Source organism: Schistocerca cancellata, chromosome 11 (assembly GCF_023864275.1).
Source record: "Schistocerca cancellata isolate TAMUIC-IGC-003103 chromosome 11, iqSchCanc2.1, whole genome shotgun sequence".
NCBI classification, from domain to species: Eukaryota; Metazoa; Arthropoda; class Insecta; order Orthoptera; family Acrididae; genus Schistocerca; species Schistocerca cancellata.
In genome coordinates this window covers 69,872,173-69,889,128 of record NC_064636.1, presented here as the reverse complement: position 1 = coordinate 69,889,128, position 16,956 = coordinate 69,872,173, and the positions used below count along the sequence as shown (strand labels likewise).

Below are 16,956 nucleotides of genomic sequence, written 5' to 3'. Positions count from 1 at the left end.
CCTTGTGCTAGCGGTTCGCAATTCAAGGTGGAGGTTCGGAAGAAAGGACAGGAAAGGGAATGCTCTAACGATATGAGGGTCACTCCAAAAGAAATGCACACTATTTTTTTTAAATACATCTTTTATTCTACATGTTTGAAAGTTTTAGAGTGTGTAGATACATCCTTTAGGAACAATATTTTAATTTCTCCACATAATTTCCGTCCCTCTCAACTGCCTGACGCCATCTTGGAACCAGCGTCTGTATACCCGCACGGTAAAATTCTAGACGAACCTGTTGGAGCCACTGTTTGGCAGCGTGCACAAGGGAGTCATCATCTTCAAACCTTGTTCCACGAAGAGAGTCTTTCAGTTTCCCAAAGAGATGATACTCACACGGAGCCAGGTCAGCAATGTAACGCAGGTGTTTCAGTGTTGTCCATCCGAGTTTTGTGATCGCTTCCATGGTTTTTTCCGCGCCTGTTTTAACGCCAACACTTTCAGTATTTTCCAAATACTTCCTTCCCCTATCCCAACGCAGTGTGACAATTCGTCCACTGTGAGGCGTCTGTCAGCAGTCACCAATTCGTTAACACTCTGTTCATTGTCTGGAGTGTGTGCAGTACGAGGCCTGCCGCTGCGAGGACAATCCTCAATATTGCCGTGCCCGCTTTCATCACGTAACCTGCTCGCCCACCGACTAACTGTACTGCGATCGACAGCAGCATCTCCGTACACCTTTTTCAACTCCATGTGTATGTTTCCCACTGTCTCGTTTTCACAGCACAGGAATTCTATGACAGCACGTTGCTTCTGACGAACGTCAAGTGTAGCAGCCATCTTGAAGACATGTTGTGACGGCGCCACTCACGGGAACAGGTTGAACTATGAAAACAAGCGGGAAGGATGTATGTACACACTGTAAGACTTCCACACATGCAGAATGAAAAGCGTATTTTTACAAAAATAGTGTGCATTTCTTTTGCAGTAACCCTCGTATCAGCTGCATCGGGGGTTTGTGCAGAATCATCGGCGATCAGTGAAAATGTGTGCCACACCAGGTCTCAAATCCGGGGCCACCTGTTTACTACCCAGCTGCGTTAACCACTTCACCACCTAGACACAGTATTTCATTGGCCATTGAGACGAATCAGTTACATGAACATGTCCGAAAAAACAGACACTGTGCATTCATATGACTAATATGCCTGGATGGCCTATGAATCCAGAACCATCAGCGGGTATCCACGTTTACGTTCGACCTCTAGTGGGAATCTAACTTCAGTGAGCTTGGAAGACACGGATGGGGGGGGGGGAGGGGGGGATTGCAGATAGATGGCGCTAGGTGCGTTAAACTGCGTCCGGGTGGGGCAGTGGTTGACGCTGCTGCCTGGTAAGCAGGAGGTCCCAGGTTCGAGTCCCACTCTTACATACATTTTCACTCGTTGTTGCTGATTCGGCTGAAAGTCCCGATACGGCTAATATCATCAGACCCTTCCGGTTTCCTTTCCTTTCTCCCCCTTCCCCACCTTCAACTTACATACTATGCATCACAGCTACAGATTTCGGGTGTTGTCTGTTCTTTCCGATCTAATAACTCCCTTTCAAAATGTGCAGTTTGCTCCTCCTCTTCGAGGAGAATTCATTTAGGCTACTTTTTTTTCTTTTTTTTCTTTTTGTCTGTTTCAGATTATTACTTCGGTCTCGTGCCGTATTAAGGGGCTAGAAACATTTTTTATTTATTTTGTATATTTATTCATAGCTCGTTAGATACCCCGGAGTTAATCATATGAGAATGAAATTTTACAGCATTCAATCAGTAAGATAGCACCCGGATTCATATTCATAACATAAGAAGTCTACCTAGCATGTTGTTGTTGTGGTCTTCAGTCCAGAGACTGGTTTGATGCAGCTCTCCCTGCTACTCTATCCTGTGCAGGCTTCTTCATCTCCCAGTACCTACTGCAGCCTACATCCTTCTGAATCTGCTAGGTGTATTCATCTCTTGGTCTCCCTCTGCGATTTTTATCCTCCACGCTGCCCTCCAATACTAAATTGGCGATCGCTTGATGCCTCAGAACATGTCCTACCAACCGATTCCTTCTTCTAGTCAAGTTGTGCCACAAACTCCTCTTCTCCCCAATTCTATTCGACACCTCCTCATTAGTTATTTGATCAACCCATCTAATCTTCAGCATTCTTCTGTAGCACCACATATCGAAAGCTTCTATTCTCTTCTTGTCTAAACTATCAATCGTCCGTGTTTCACTTCCATACATGGCTACACTCCATACAAATACTTTCAGAAATGACTTCCTGACACTTAAATCTATATCGATGTTAACAAATTTCTCGTCTTCAGAAACGCATTCCTTGCCACTGCCACTCTACATTTTATATCATCTCTACTTCGACCATCATTAGTTATTTTCCTCCCCAAATAGCATAACTCATTTACTACTTTAACCGTCTCATTTCCAAATCTAATTCCCGCAGCATCACCCGATTTAATTCGACTACGCTCCATTATCCTCGTTTTGGTTTTGTTGATGTTCATCTTATATTCTCCTTTCAAGACACTGTCCATTCCGTTCAACAGCTCTTCCAGGTCCTTTGCTGTCTGACAGAATTACAATGTCATCGGCGAACCTTTTATTGCTTCTCCATGGATTTTAATACCTACTCCGAATTTTTGTTTTGTTTCCTTTAGTGCTTGCTCCATATATAGATTGAATAACATCGGGGAGAGGCTACAACCCTGTGTCACTCCCTTCTCAACCACAACCACTGCTTCCCTTTCATGCCCCTCGACTCTTTATAACTTACCCCTGCTGCCTTCAGAATCTGAAAGAGAGTATTCCAGTCAACATTGTCAAAAGCTTTCTCTAAGTCTACAAATGCTAGATACGTAGGTTTGCCTTTCCTTGATCTATTTTCTAAGATAAGTCATACGGTCAGTATTGCGCCACGTGTTCCAATATTTCTAGGGAATCCAAACTGATCTTCCGTGAGGTCGGCTTCTACCAGTTTTTCCATTCGTCTGTACAGGATACGTGTTAGTATTTTGCTGCTGTGCCTTATTAAACTGATAGTTCGGTAATTTTCACATCTGTCAGCACCTGTTTTCTTCGGGACTGGAATTATTATAATAATTATTATTGCAATTAATATTATAATAACTCCAATCCCTACTTAGCATATGGAATTGAATATGCTTACAGTTTCGTTATAAAAGTATTCTATCTTAAAAACACTAAATATATAACTACGAACAGTTTTAAGATTCAATAATTATTGTTATATTTAGTATCTGGGGAACAAAAGCCTGAAATTTTTAAATCCCACGGAAACGGCAATTTCAGAATTTTGCCGCTTGGAAAAATTTCTGTGAATGCCCATGTACTGGACTTCCACTATTACGATTTAATCCAACACGGCACGAGTAGTGAACACTACAGATGGTTAGAGCTCACCTAAATACTTGTGAGTGTTACATCTTGTAATGGTACTTGAATTACGTAACCATTATGGTACCTTACCTGAACCTCTCGATACCAGTAATATTCTACTGTATTTCTGTTAACTACGTAACATATTTCTGAGACAACATTCAGATCTGATTTCACTTTTGATACATCGATATGTTTATGTTGCAATGATATTATTCTTATGTGTATTCTTTCTTTTGTCACTATGATCTTTGACGAAGTTGTAACTCTGATTTTTGGGCGCGTAAGTGATAATTAGTTAGTTCTTAACTTGTTAGAGAGTCGGACGTTGAGAAAGTCAAGTCGTGAACGTCATGTTGGAAAGACGAATATTGTCGTCAGCTTATAAAATGTAAACATTAACAGTGACTGTGAGGAAGATGTTCTGAAGTATGTTTTGTATTGTGAATTGATGTTTAGCGTGTCGCGTGATATTGCAATAAAAGCAGTTAAAAGGAAGTGTAACTTAAATTCGGAGTGCTGATTATTTTTTTACATCACCATTGTGCTAACTTGGAAAGGTTTAATCTCCAAGAATGGTTTGAGAAGCGCATCTACAAAACTTTTGAATATAGCAGAATAAAACCTAGGCCTCTTTGCATCCGAGCTTGGAATCATAACCACCTAGATTTTCAACGATTGAGGCATGATTTTGCGACGCGACCTGCGTGGGAAACACAAAAAGATGAGTGCCTAGTTTTTTTCTTTATTACATGAAATGACTTTATTAACTGTGCTCTAATGACACCTGCCACATAATATGACTGTTGTTGCCCGATAATGCAGTATTTAGCAGCGCGAGCAACACCACAATCGTTAATAAAATTTTGACCTTTGTTGTGGTAGGGTTGTTAGAACCTGCAACATCCATCTACACTGACTGGACAAAACATTATGCCCACCTGCTTAATAGCTTGTTTGTCACTCTTTGGAACGAAATACATCACCGACACTACATATCAGGGATCTGATAGTTTGTTGGTGGGTTTGTGGAGGTATGTGGCATTAGATGTCTACGCACAGACCACGTAATTCGCGTAAATAACGGGCCGCACATTCGCGTACGCGGTGATGGCGGCCGATAGTGACCCGACGGCGCCACGCGGGATTAGCCGAGCGGCCTGGGGCGCTGCAGTCGTGACTGTGCGGCTGGTCCTGGCGGAGGTTCGAGTCCTTAGGATAATTTAGGCTAAGTAGAGTGTAAGCTTAGGGACTGATGACCTTAGCAGTTAAGTCCCGTAAGATTTCACACACATTTGAACGTTTTTTTTTTAATTACGTTGCTCATATCGCAGCAAAGGATCAAGCTTTCACAAGGCAACACGACGATCATTAATTACACGTATTTGTTTGTCTTATTACAAAATGTGAAAGATTCGCACAAGTATGAAACACAGAAGTGGCGCCGGCCGCTGTGACCGTGAGGTTGTAGGTGCTACAGTCTGGAACCGCGCGACTGCTGCGGTCGCAGGTTCGAATCCTGCCTCGGGCATGGATGTGTGTGATGTACTTAGGTTAGTTAGGTTTAATTAGTTCTAGGGGACATGACCTCAGACGTGCTCGTATAGTGCTCAGAGCCACTTGAACCATTTTTGAACAGAAGTGTCGCGCGTAAAAAAACTCACAAAAATGTGTTTTTTTCACTTGAAATCGAAATAAAGCTAGATTTTTGAGAGCGAGTTTTCAATCTTATCGTATGATCTCGTTTTTAATTTATTTGATTCACTTTAAATCGTTTCCGCGCACTCAATTCACGTAAGAGCGAGTTTTATGTGCTACATTCAGCTCGACTTTAAAGCGTCGTAATTCGACAACGCATAAAGAGTGTTTGATAAAAAAAATTCTATTTTGACTTTATCCATCTATCTATCTTCGTGGAAACTTTGAATTGACTCGTACAAGTTTAGAGTACTGAAGTGGCGCGCTTCAAAAAGAAACTTGTTTTTTGCACGTTTTTGCACATAAAATCCGAACGGTGCGTACTCAATTCAAATGGTAGAATTAATTGAGCATTAATTTCATCCCAATGAAATCTTTTTGCGAAAAAAAGTAATCGATTCGGACAATTCGCCTGGGCGCCCAGTCTGGTTTGTCGTTCAGACCTTGCTTATATACCGGGTGGATGTAATTAAACTTTTCCTATTTAACACGTTATAACACGGAGACTCATTATGGTACGAGTACCAGACATGGTAGCGTTAATGTCCAGAGTGTGGGATGCACGACTCCCATGCGTGACAGCGCCACCGTCCAGTTCGACCTGTGGCCGCCAGATGCCGTGATCAGACATCGTGATTCACAGTCCCACACACGTGACCAGTTGCAGTGCACTTGTTGACGTGTCAACGTGAGCTCGGACAGAAGGCGCAGAGCATTGTTGGTGAAGCTCTGTTACCAAAACAACAGTAATGCTGCAGCTGCATTTCGAGAATACCGCCGGCTGAAAGGATTATGGAAGGGTCGACTTTCTCCACCTGCTGTGCGGAGCATGATGAAAAAGATCGAATCAACTGGAGAACTGGACCGGGAAGAGGCCGACGACCGGTTGTGGCTGATGAAATCGCTGTTGCTATGGCTGACAACGCTGCGCGCAATGCCCAATTGTCAGGCAGGGCGCGTGCTGTGTCGTGACAGTTGAACATCCAGTGGTCCACTGTGCAGAAGGTGCTTCGAACCATTCTCGAGTGGTATCCGTACCAGATCCAAATTGTACAGCAGCTTGCGCCAAAGATGCACAACGATCTGTTGACTTCTACACTCCTGGAAATGGAAAAAAGAACACATTGACACCGGTGTGTCAGACCCACCATACTTGCTCCGGACACTGCGAGAGGACTGTACAAGCAATGATCACACGCACGGCACAGCGGACACACCAGGAACCGCGGTGTTGGCCGTCGAATGGCGCTAGCTGCGCAGCATTTGTGCACCGCCGCCGTCAGTGTCAGCCAGTTTGCCGTGGCATACGGACCTCCATCGCAGTCTTTAACACTGGTAGCATGCCGCGACAGCGTGGACGTGAACCGTATGTGCAGTTGACGGACTTTGAGCGAGGGCGTATAGTGGGCATGCGGGAGGCCGGGTGGACGTACCGCCGAATTGCTCAACACGTGGGGCGTGAGGTCTCCACAGTACATCGATGTTGTCGCCAGTGGTCGGCGGAAGGTGCACGTGCCCGTCGACCTGGGACCGGACCGCAGCGACGCACGGATGCACGCCGAGACCGTAGGATCCTACGCAGTGCCGTAGGGGACCGCACCGCCACTTCCCAGCAAATTAGGGACACTGTTGCTCCTGGGGTATCGGCGAGGACCATTCGCAACCGTCTCCACGAAGCTGGGCTACGGTCCCGCACACCGTTAGGCCGTCTTCCGCTCACGCCCCAACATCGTGCAGCCCGCCTCCAGTGGTGTCGCGACAGGCGTGAATGGAGGGACGAATGGAGACGTGTCGTCTTCAGCGATGAGAGTCGCTTCCGCCTTGGTGCCAATGATGGTCGTATGCGTGTTTGGCGCCGTCCAGGTGAGCGCCACAGTCAGGACTGCATACGACCGAAGCACACAGGGCCAACACCCGGCATCATGGTGTGGGGAGCGATCTCCTACACTGGCCGTACACCACTGGTGATCGTCGAGGGGACACTGAATAGTGCACGGTACATCCAAACCGTCATCGAACCCATCGTTCTACCATTCCTAGACCGGCAAGCGAACTTGCTGTTCCAACAGGACAATGCACGTCCGCATGTATCCCGTGCCACCCAATGTGCTCTAGAAGGTGTAAGTCAACTACCCTGGCCAGCAAGATCTCCGGATCTGTCCCCCATTGAGCATGTTTGGGACTGGATGAAGCGTCGTCTCACGCGGTCTGCACGTCCAGCACGAACGCTGGTCCAACTGAGGCGCCAGGTGGAAATGGCATGGCAAGCCGTTCCACAGGACTACATCCAGCATCTCTACGATCGTCTCCATGGGAGAATAGCAGCCTGCATTGCTGCGAAAGGTGGATATACACTGTACTAGTGCCGACATTGTGCATGCTCTGTTGCCTGTGTCTATGTGCCTGTGGTTATGTCAGTGTGATCATGTGATGTATCTGACCCCAGGAATGTGTCAATAAAGTTTCCCCTTCCTGGGACAATGAATTCACGGTGTTCTTATTTCAATTTCCAGGAGTGTATCTCCACTTTCTCGCAAGCGTTGGCGAAGATGGCTCATTCTTCTCTGAGGTGAGGTGAGGTGAACACACAGAATTGCCGAATGTGGAGATCTTCAGGTCCAGTCAGTCTGCATGATGTTCCCCTGTATGGTGAACGTGTCACCCGATGGTGCGGCTTCACGATATCTTCATCGTTGGTCCATTCTTTCTTTGAACAGGTTGGCGCTCTGCGACCAAAGACGTGCAGTGCGACTGCCCAGCATTACTGCGATATGCTTCGCCAGCATGCCATGCCCTCCCTACAGAAGAGAGACGCACTGATCTCCACAGTTTTCGCGCAAGATGGGGCAATACCGCACATCTCCTTCTCCGAAACTCGTTTGGCGGCGATCGAGTTATCAGCCGATCGCTTCCAAATGCTCAGCCAGCACGGTAACCTGATCTCACTCCCTGTTATTTCTGGTTGTGGGGCTACCTGAAGGACAGGTTTACCAAGGGAACTCAAACACATATACTCATATGAATCCCAGCATATCAAGAGAAGTAGCCATGCTTCGTTCTGCTGTACAGAATGCAATCCTGCGCTCTCAGACTCTTTTGGACACTGCGGGCAGCCATGTTGAGCTCTTTCTTAGGAGTAATGGCATCGGTTTGTAATGGTACTATGTACTGTAGCAGCCCATTAAATGTGTTTCTGTTGAATTGATTCTGCATTATTTCTCTTTCTCATCTCCTTGACATTAATGCTACCAAATTTGTTGGTCGTATGGTAATTAGTTTCCGTGTTATAACGTGTTAAATGGGGAAATTTAATTACACAGATCAAAAAAAGTTTTGCATCACCTCGGTTCAGAGAGTTTCGGAACCTGTACAGAAAACTGGAATACAGATCAACATAAACATCTTTTCCGCCCTTTTTTATTGCTGATGAAAACCGCACATCGCATGTTGTACCACCATACAGCGAGACCTTCACAGGTGGTGGTCCAGATTGCTGCACACATCGGCACCTCTGATACCCAGCAACACGTCCTCTTGCATTGATGCATGCCTGTATTCGTCGTGGTTTACTGTACACAAGTTCATCAAGGCACTGTTGGTCCAGATTGTCCCACTCTTCAACGACGATTCGGAGTAGATCTCTTAGAGTGGTTGGTGGGTCACATCGTACCCAAACAGCCCTTTTCAATCTATCCCAGGCATGTTCGGTAGGGTTCATGTCTGGAGAACATGCTGGCCACTCTAGTCGAGTGATGTCGTTATCCTGAAGGAAGTCATTCCCAAGATGTGCACGATGGGGGCCGATACGGTTACACTATCGTTCCGAGGATGACATTCACGTATCGTACAGCTGCTACGGCGCCTTCCATGACCACCATCAGCGTTACATCGGCCCCACATAATGTCACCACAAAACAGCAGTCCTGTGGCTGCACCAAAAGCATTATTCAACATGGTGGCGTTGCTGTCAGGGTTCCTCCGAGCCATAATCTGTAGATAGCGGTCATCCACTGCAGTAGTAGCCCTTGGGCGGCCTGAGCGAGGCATGTCATCGACAGTTCCTGTCTCTCTGCATCTCCTCCATTTCCGAACAACGTCGCTTTGGTTCACTCCGAGATGCCTGGACACTTCCTTTGTTGAGAGCACTTCCTCGCACAAAGTAACAATGCGAACGCAATCGAACCGCGGTGATGACCGTCTAGGCACGGTTGAACTACAGACAACACGAGCTGTGTACCTCCTTCCTGGTGGAATGACTGGGACTGATCGGCTGTCGGACCCCCTCTGTCTAATAGGCGCTGCTCATGCATGGTTGTTTACATCTTTGGGCGGGTTCAGTGACATCTCTGAACAGTCAAAGGGACTGTGTCTGTGATACGATATCCACAGTCAGCAGCTATTTTCAGAGTTCTGGGAACCTGGGTGATGCAAAAATATTTTTGATTTGTGTATAAAACCCAGTACTGTAACATAGTTACAGTAAGGCAGATGTTCGAATAACTACACAAATGGCTGCTGGTCCGCGCTAAACCAAAAACTTTTTATACCCCTCCCCCAAACCGCGATTCTGCATGCGTGATTTCAAAAATGGTTCAAATGGTTCTGAGCACTATGGGACTCAACATCTTAGTTCATCAGTTCCCTAGCACTTAGAACTGCTTAAACCTAGCTGACCTAAGGACATCACATACATCCATGCCCGAGGCAGGATTCGAACCTGCGGCCGTAGCGGTCGCGCAGCTCCAGACTGAAGCGCCTAGAACCGCTCGGCCACTCCGACCGGACATGCGTGATTTCCTTACATATTTGTTACAGCGCTTCCAAACCGCAACGAGTCTACAGAGGTTCTTAAGATATCTAAATGTCTTTGAATCTTCTTCACGTGTGTTTCTTTGTTCACGGGCAGCAACTTGCTGGCTGTGTACAATTTTATATTATTATTTTTATATACATTACTTTTCATGTCCCGTAAGTCTGGTCGTAGATGTAACGGGTTTATTAATTGCATAGCTCTATTACTGTACTGATGAACCACAACAAAATATTAACAGAAACATCTGACTGTTGTTCCGAACAACTTTAATGAATTCCTTGAGTCGTCCAGCAAAAACGTGGCACAAGACGGTACAAAGAGGCATATCAATCAGAAGCAGGTCTACGGTTTAAACAAGAACTCCAGACTTCTGCTTGAAACAACGGTGCGCAAAACTAAAGGTGATCGCCAGAGGTTATATCCGGTATACAGTCTGGTATTGGTCTTACAAGTTCGCTGACAAACTGCTTTCAAATGATAGATTCATAATCGTGTTTGAGCTTTCTGGGAGTGGTATGCACTCAGCATCAGCTTCCCCACTACATTCAGACATTTGACATCCCACACTCCGACAGGTAGTATGTTACCCTGCTATTGGTTATTCGATTTTTTTCCTGACGGTCGTCCCGAAAATATTGAACTACCAGTAGACTTCCCCGTCAGCCTTACTGTGCCGTGTTTCGTTGTTCACCGCCTATGGTTTCCATCTTGTTTTATTTTTTTCTGTACTGCGCCGTGAACGGTGGAAAATTCCAGTGAATCCTACACGGAGACGTAAGATCACGTAGTAGCCAACTACTGGACGTGTTTAACTGAATACAACGAAAACTGTTTACCGCGAGGAAAAAACGGATTTAAGTAAACGTATGCACAGTGAAAGTATTGGTTAACTATTGATACAGCCGTTACTGATGCCGTGCACAAACATATGGAGAACTTGATCTACGCCGGGCGCTGTGACCGAGCGGTTCTAGGCGCTTTAGTATGGAACCGCGGTCGCAGGTTCGAATCCTGCCTGGGGCGTGGATGTGTGTGATGTCCTAAGGTTAGTTAGGTTTAAGTAGTTCTAAGTTCTAGGGGACTGATGACCTCAGATGTTTAGTCACGTAGTGCTCAGAGCCATTTGAACTTGATCTACATTAATTTCAATGTAACAGTGTACCGAAAAGGTGGAACGACTTAAATTTATTGTATGGCTGAGACCTCTTCAAATTAGACGCAGGTACAGTGTTCAAACAATTCCAGTCATCATTTATGACAATGTTTTGAGAACGACGCATCCGATTCAGTCTGTAGCGGGCCGCAGTCTCTCCCTGTCCTGTCCTTATCGTATGCATTCTCCTAAAATGCATGCAGTGTGAGTGAGGGTATGGGTTTGTGTGCAATACGAGTGTCTGCGACTAAGTCGTATTTGGAAAGATCCGACATTTTATGATTGGGTGTTCGAATTAAACTATGAACTCTAGGTACTGCCACTCTATTCTCTGTCGCACGTGAACGACCTCATAGAGACAGGCGCTAGGAACAGACCCTTTATAGGGCCAATCCTGATTCGTCTAGTTTATTCTAGACTGAAACTGATACCCCATCTCCCACACTTGCTTAGCAACGATTCGGAACATCATATAGTGATTGCAGCTTGCCTATGGCAGTATTGGTTCTGGGTCAGAGCCGGCCACCGAGACAGTGTCATACACATGTAAGGCGAGGGATGTATTACAGACAGGGAGCAGTCCTTAGCAAAGCAATACGTCCATGATACTTGAATTGAATTGTAAACATGGCCAGTATTTAAGGTCCACGCCACACAACCTCCGCTACCCGTGTAGCCGCCAGCTGAGTGAACTCCTGACCTATCCAGCGGAACCCGAAACCCCACCACCCTATGGCGCAAGTCAAGGAATCTGCAGCCAACACGGTCGCAAAACCGTCTGAGCCTCTGATTCAGACCCTCCACCCGGCTCTGCACCAAAGGTCCGCAGTCGGTTCTGTCAACGATGCTGCAAATGGTGAGCTCTGCCTTCCTCTCGTAAGCAAGACCGACAGCCTTCACCAAATCAGATAGCCGCTGGAATCCAGAGAGAATTTCCTCAGATCCAAAGCGACACACGTCACTAGTGCGGGGACCCCATTACGCGCCTAACACTGGAGCTCCCAACTACCAATAAGCCCACTCTCTGCGATTGCCCGGACCTTGAAGGCTGAGAATTATCCTCTGAAACAGGGCAGGCAGCTGCATCTGCCTCAGCCATAGACAGTACCTGAAACCTGCTTGTCAGACGCACCGGGGAGGCTTTCTGATCAGCCTCCGGGGACGTCTTTCGCTGCCTGTCAAGCCTTGGAACGACACTACTGGCCATTAGAATTGCTACACCACGAGGATGACGTGCTACAGACGCGAAATTTAACCGACAGGAAGAAGGTGCTGTGATATGCAAATGATTAGCTTTTCAGAGCATTTACACAAGGTTGAAGCCGGTGGCGACACCTACAACGTGCAGATATGAGGAAAGTTTCCAACTGATTTCTCATACACAAACAGCAGTTGACCGGCGCTGCCTGGTGAAACGTTGTTGTGATGCCTCGTGTAAGGAGGAGAAATGCGTACCATCACATTTCCGACTTTGATAAAGGTCAGATTGTAGCCTACCGCGATTGCGGTTTATCGTATCGCGACGTTGCTGCTCGCGTTCGTCGAGATCCAATGACTGTTAGCAGAATATGGAATCGGTGGGTTCAGTAGGGTAATACGGAACGCCGTGCTGGATCTCGTATCTCTAGCAGTCGAAATGAAAGGCATCTTATCCGAATGGCTGTAACGGATCGTGCAGTCACGTTCGATCCCTCAGTCAACAGATGGGGACGTTCGCAAGACAACAACCATCTGCACGAACAGTTCGACGACGTTTGCAGCAGCACGGATTATCAGCTCTGAGACCGCGGCTGCGGTTACCCTTGACGCTGCACCTCAGACAGGAGCGCCTGCGATGGTGTACTCGACGACGAACCACGGTGCATCTCGGATGAATCCAGGTTCTGTTTACAGCATCATGATGGTCACATCCGTGTTTGCCGACATCGCAGTGAACGGACATTGGAAGCGTGTATTCGTCATCGCCATACTGGAGTATCACCTGCTGTGATGGTATGGGGTGCCATTGGTTTCACTGTCACGTCTCGTTCGCATTGACGGCACTTTGAACAGTGGACGTTACATTTCAGATGTGTTACGACCCGTCGCTCTACCATTCATTCGATCCCTTCGAAACCCTACATTTCAGCAAGATAATGCACGACCGCATGATGCAGGTCCTGCACGGGCGTTTCTGGATAGAGAAAATGTTCGACTGCTGCCCTGGCCAGCACACTCTCCAGATCTCTCAAGAACTGAAAACGTCTGGTCAATGGTGGCCGAGCAACTGCGTCGTCACAATACGCCAGTCACTACTCTTGTGCTATCGTGTCGAAGCTGTACACGCCATCCAAGCTCTGTTTGACTCAATGCCCAGGCGTATCAAGGCCGTTATTACGGCCAGAGGTGGTTGTTGTGGGTACTGATTTCTCAGGATCTATGCACCCAAATTGCGTGAAAATGTAATCGCATGTCAGTTCTAGTGTAATATATTTGTCCAATGGATACCCATTTATGATCTGCAATTCTTCTTGGTGTAGCAATTTTAATGGCCAGTAGTGTACGAATTGTAAGAGTAGCTACTGTATTTAAGGCGAGAGCTGTATTACAAAAGATCATTTTCCAACAAGACAATGCACGAACAAGAAACTGCTCAGGAGTCTGAGGTACAAGTTGTAATAGTTGCTTAATGTACTTACGTGAGGTCTGTACTACAGAAAGAGAGGAGTTTCATCAGGTCAATAATCCCGCTAACGAGCTAGTGATGGATTTGAAGTATGAATATTAGGAGTGGGCAGGGTATGAGGTGAGGGCTGCGCAGTTTCCAGCACGACAACGCGCTGCGCCGCCTACCTGAGCAGGCCGGTGCGGCCGTCGAGCAGCAGCTTGAGGCGGTGGTTCTCGAGCTGGACGTCACCCGCCTGCACGGGCCGCACCTCGAACGGCGCCGGCTGCGCCTCCTGGCCGGCGGGGGCGGCGGGGGCGGGCGGCGGGCGGCAGCGCGCGCAGTAGACGACGGCGCGCGAGCCCGGCGGCGGCGCCTCGGCGCGCTCCACCGTGTACACGGCCAGCGACAGCGGCGCCAGGTCCGCCACGAACAGCAGCTCGAACTCCTCGCCAGACATCTGCAGGTAGGGGCCCGGCGACGACTCGCCGCCCACGCCGCCCTGCCGACATCAGACACACACACACACTCGCTACGTCTCACCGCGGCTACAACTCCTTTCCTTCTCACAAGGGAACCTCCCCATCGCACCCCCCTCAGATTTAGTTATAAGTTGGCACAGTGGATAGGCCTCGAAGAACTGGACACAGGTCAATCGAGAAAACGGGAAGAAAACTTTGAACATAGCTGCTAAGGTTCTGTGACCGTGTCAGAATTATATTGTAACAAATAAGCCCTCGGTCACAAACATTAAGTCAAAATTGACCTGGTTTCGACGCTACTATGAGCGTCGTCTTCAAAATTAGACTAACTGTACTAAAACATTACGTATATAGTACATTAATAAAATTAAAGTTTGTACTGACTCGAAAAGATGCAGTTCTTACAAGTCACATTTTAAAAAAAGAAAAACTGCAAGAACTACCACGCTCAGCACCTCATGCACTGAAATTAATCCAAAAAAACGTTTTTCTATTCCATTCACAGGACCCATTTCCAATCAGAATCAGCGCATGCTTCGCAACAAATGCAACTCCAATGCTGCCTTCTCTACTAATAATAATCTAAAGAGAAACTTCATTAATAATTTGAAATCCATTCGCTCCCCTACTGAAAGTTCTCCCGTTCATAAGATCATCTGCGATACCTGCTCCTCCTATTATACAGTGTGATACAAAAAGGTACGGACAAACTTTCAGGAAACATTCCTCACACACAAAGATTTCCATGTTAGAGCTCATTTTAGTTTCGTCAGTATGTACTGTACTTCCTCGATTCACCGCCAATTGGCCCAATTGAATGAAGGTAATTTTGACTTCGGTGCTTGTGTTGACATGCGACTCATTGCTCTACAGTACTACCATCGAGCACACCAGTACGTAGCATCAACAGGTTAGTGTTCGTCACGAACTTGGTTTGCAGTCAGTGCAATGTTTACAAATGCGGAGTTGGCAGATGCCCATTTTATGTACGGATTAGCACGGGGCAATAGCCGTGGCGCGGTACGTTTGTATGGAGACAGATTTCCAGAACGAAGGTGTCCCGACAGGAAGACGTTCGAAGCAATTGATCGGCGTCTTAGGGAGCACAGAACATTCCAGCCTATGACTCGCGACTGGGGAAGACCTAGAACGACGAGGACACCTGCAACGGACGAGGCAATTCTTCGTGCAGTTGACGATAACCCTAATGTGAGCGTCAGAGAAGTTGCTGCTGTACAAGGTAACGTAGACCACGTCACTGTATGGAGAGTGCTACAGGAGAACCAGTTGTTTCCGTACCGTGTACAGCGTGTGCAGGCACTATCAGCAGCTGATTGGCCTCCACGGGTACACTTCTGCGAATGGTTCATCCGACAATGTGTCAATCCTCATTTCAGTGCAAATGTTCTCTTTACGGATGAGGCTTCATTCCAACGTGATCAAATCGTAAATTTTCACAACCAACATGTGTGGGCTGGCGAGAATCCGCACGCAATTGTGCAATCAAGTCATCAACACAGATTTTCTGTGAACGTTTGGGCAGGCATTGTTGGTGATGTCTCGATTGGGCCGCATGTTCTTCCACCTACGCTCAATGGAGCACGTTATCATGATTTCATACGGGATACTCTACCTGTGCTGCTAGAACGTGTGCCTTTACAAGTACGACACAACATGTCGTTCATGCACGATGGAGCTCCTGCACATTTCAGTCCAAGTGTTCGTACGCTTCTCAACAACAGATTCGGTGACCGATGGATTGGTAGAGGCGGAGCAATTCCGTGGCCTCCACGCTCTCCTGACCTCAACCCTCTTGACTTTCATTTATGGGGGCATTTGAAAGCTCCTGTCTACGCAACCCCGGTACCAAATGTAGAGACTCTTCGTGCTCGTATTGTGGACGGCTGTGATACAATACGCCATTCTCAAAGGGCTGCATCAGTGCTCAGGGATTCCATGCGACGGAGGGTGGATGCACGTATCCTCGCTAACGGAGGACATTTTGAACATTTCCTGTAACAAAGTGTTTGAAGTCACGCTGGTACGTTCTGTTGCTGTGTGTTTCCATTGCATGATTAATGTGATTTGAAGAGAAGTAATAAAATGAGCTCTAACATGGAAAGTAAGCGTTTCCGGACACATGTACACATAACATATTTTCTTTCTTTGTGCGTGAGGAATGTTTCCTGAAAGTTTGGCCGTACCTTTTTGTAACACCCTGTATAGGGCAAACCGAACGTGCTTTCACCGTCAGATATAGAGAACACCTTTTGACAAAGAACGGCACCAGTCCCCTAATTTCATCCTTTGCCGATCATCTCTTAATTACTGGACACGTGCCTAAAGCCATAGGCGATAGCAATATTCTGCATACCGAAAAGAAGGGGCGTAGGTTAGATGTCTCAGAGGAACTGGAGATTTTCAAACATCTCACTCGTCATGATGGCCTCATTCTCAACGAACAGCTGCAGCTGCGAAATAAAAACTTTTTCGACTGTATAAAGCCATTGCTTGATCTTTGATTCAGATTTCCTCATGCAGTTTACCGAAATGTTGTTTTCCTGTCACATCTTTGCTGTTTTCTTGTATGTCATAACCAACGGTTTTACGTTACAAAATGTATCTCTATTTAAAGCAGATAAATATGTAACTTCATCCTGTTATTATTAATGCTTACGTTATGCCTGAATCAGCTGCATCACAATTTCATGTGTCTAATTTTGAATGTACAGTAGCCT

The 16,956-nt window shown here is 46.7% G+C and overlaps 1 protein-coding gene across 3 annotated transcripts in view; it reads right to left on the bottom strand.

Moving 5' to 3' along the window:
• The window catches only part of LOC126108851 (alpha-mannosidase 2), an 880,291-nt gene that overhangs the window by 117,439 nt on the left and 745,896 nt on the right, over positions 1-16,956 (bottom strand). For all 3 annotated transcript variants that reach the window (XM_049914220.1, XM_049914219.1, XM_049914218.1), the window contains exon 12: positions 13,925-14,238. In XM_049914220.1, the coding sequence (XP_049770177.1) occupies positions 13,925-14,238 (314 nt within the window). The remainder of the gene's footprint in view (positions 1-13,924; positions 14,239-16,956) is intronic.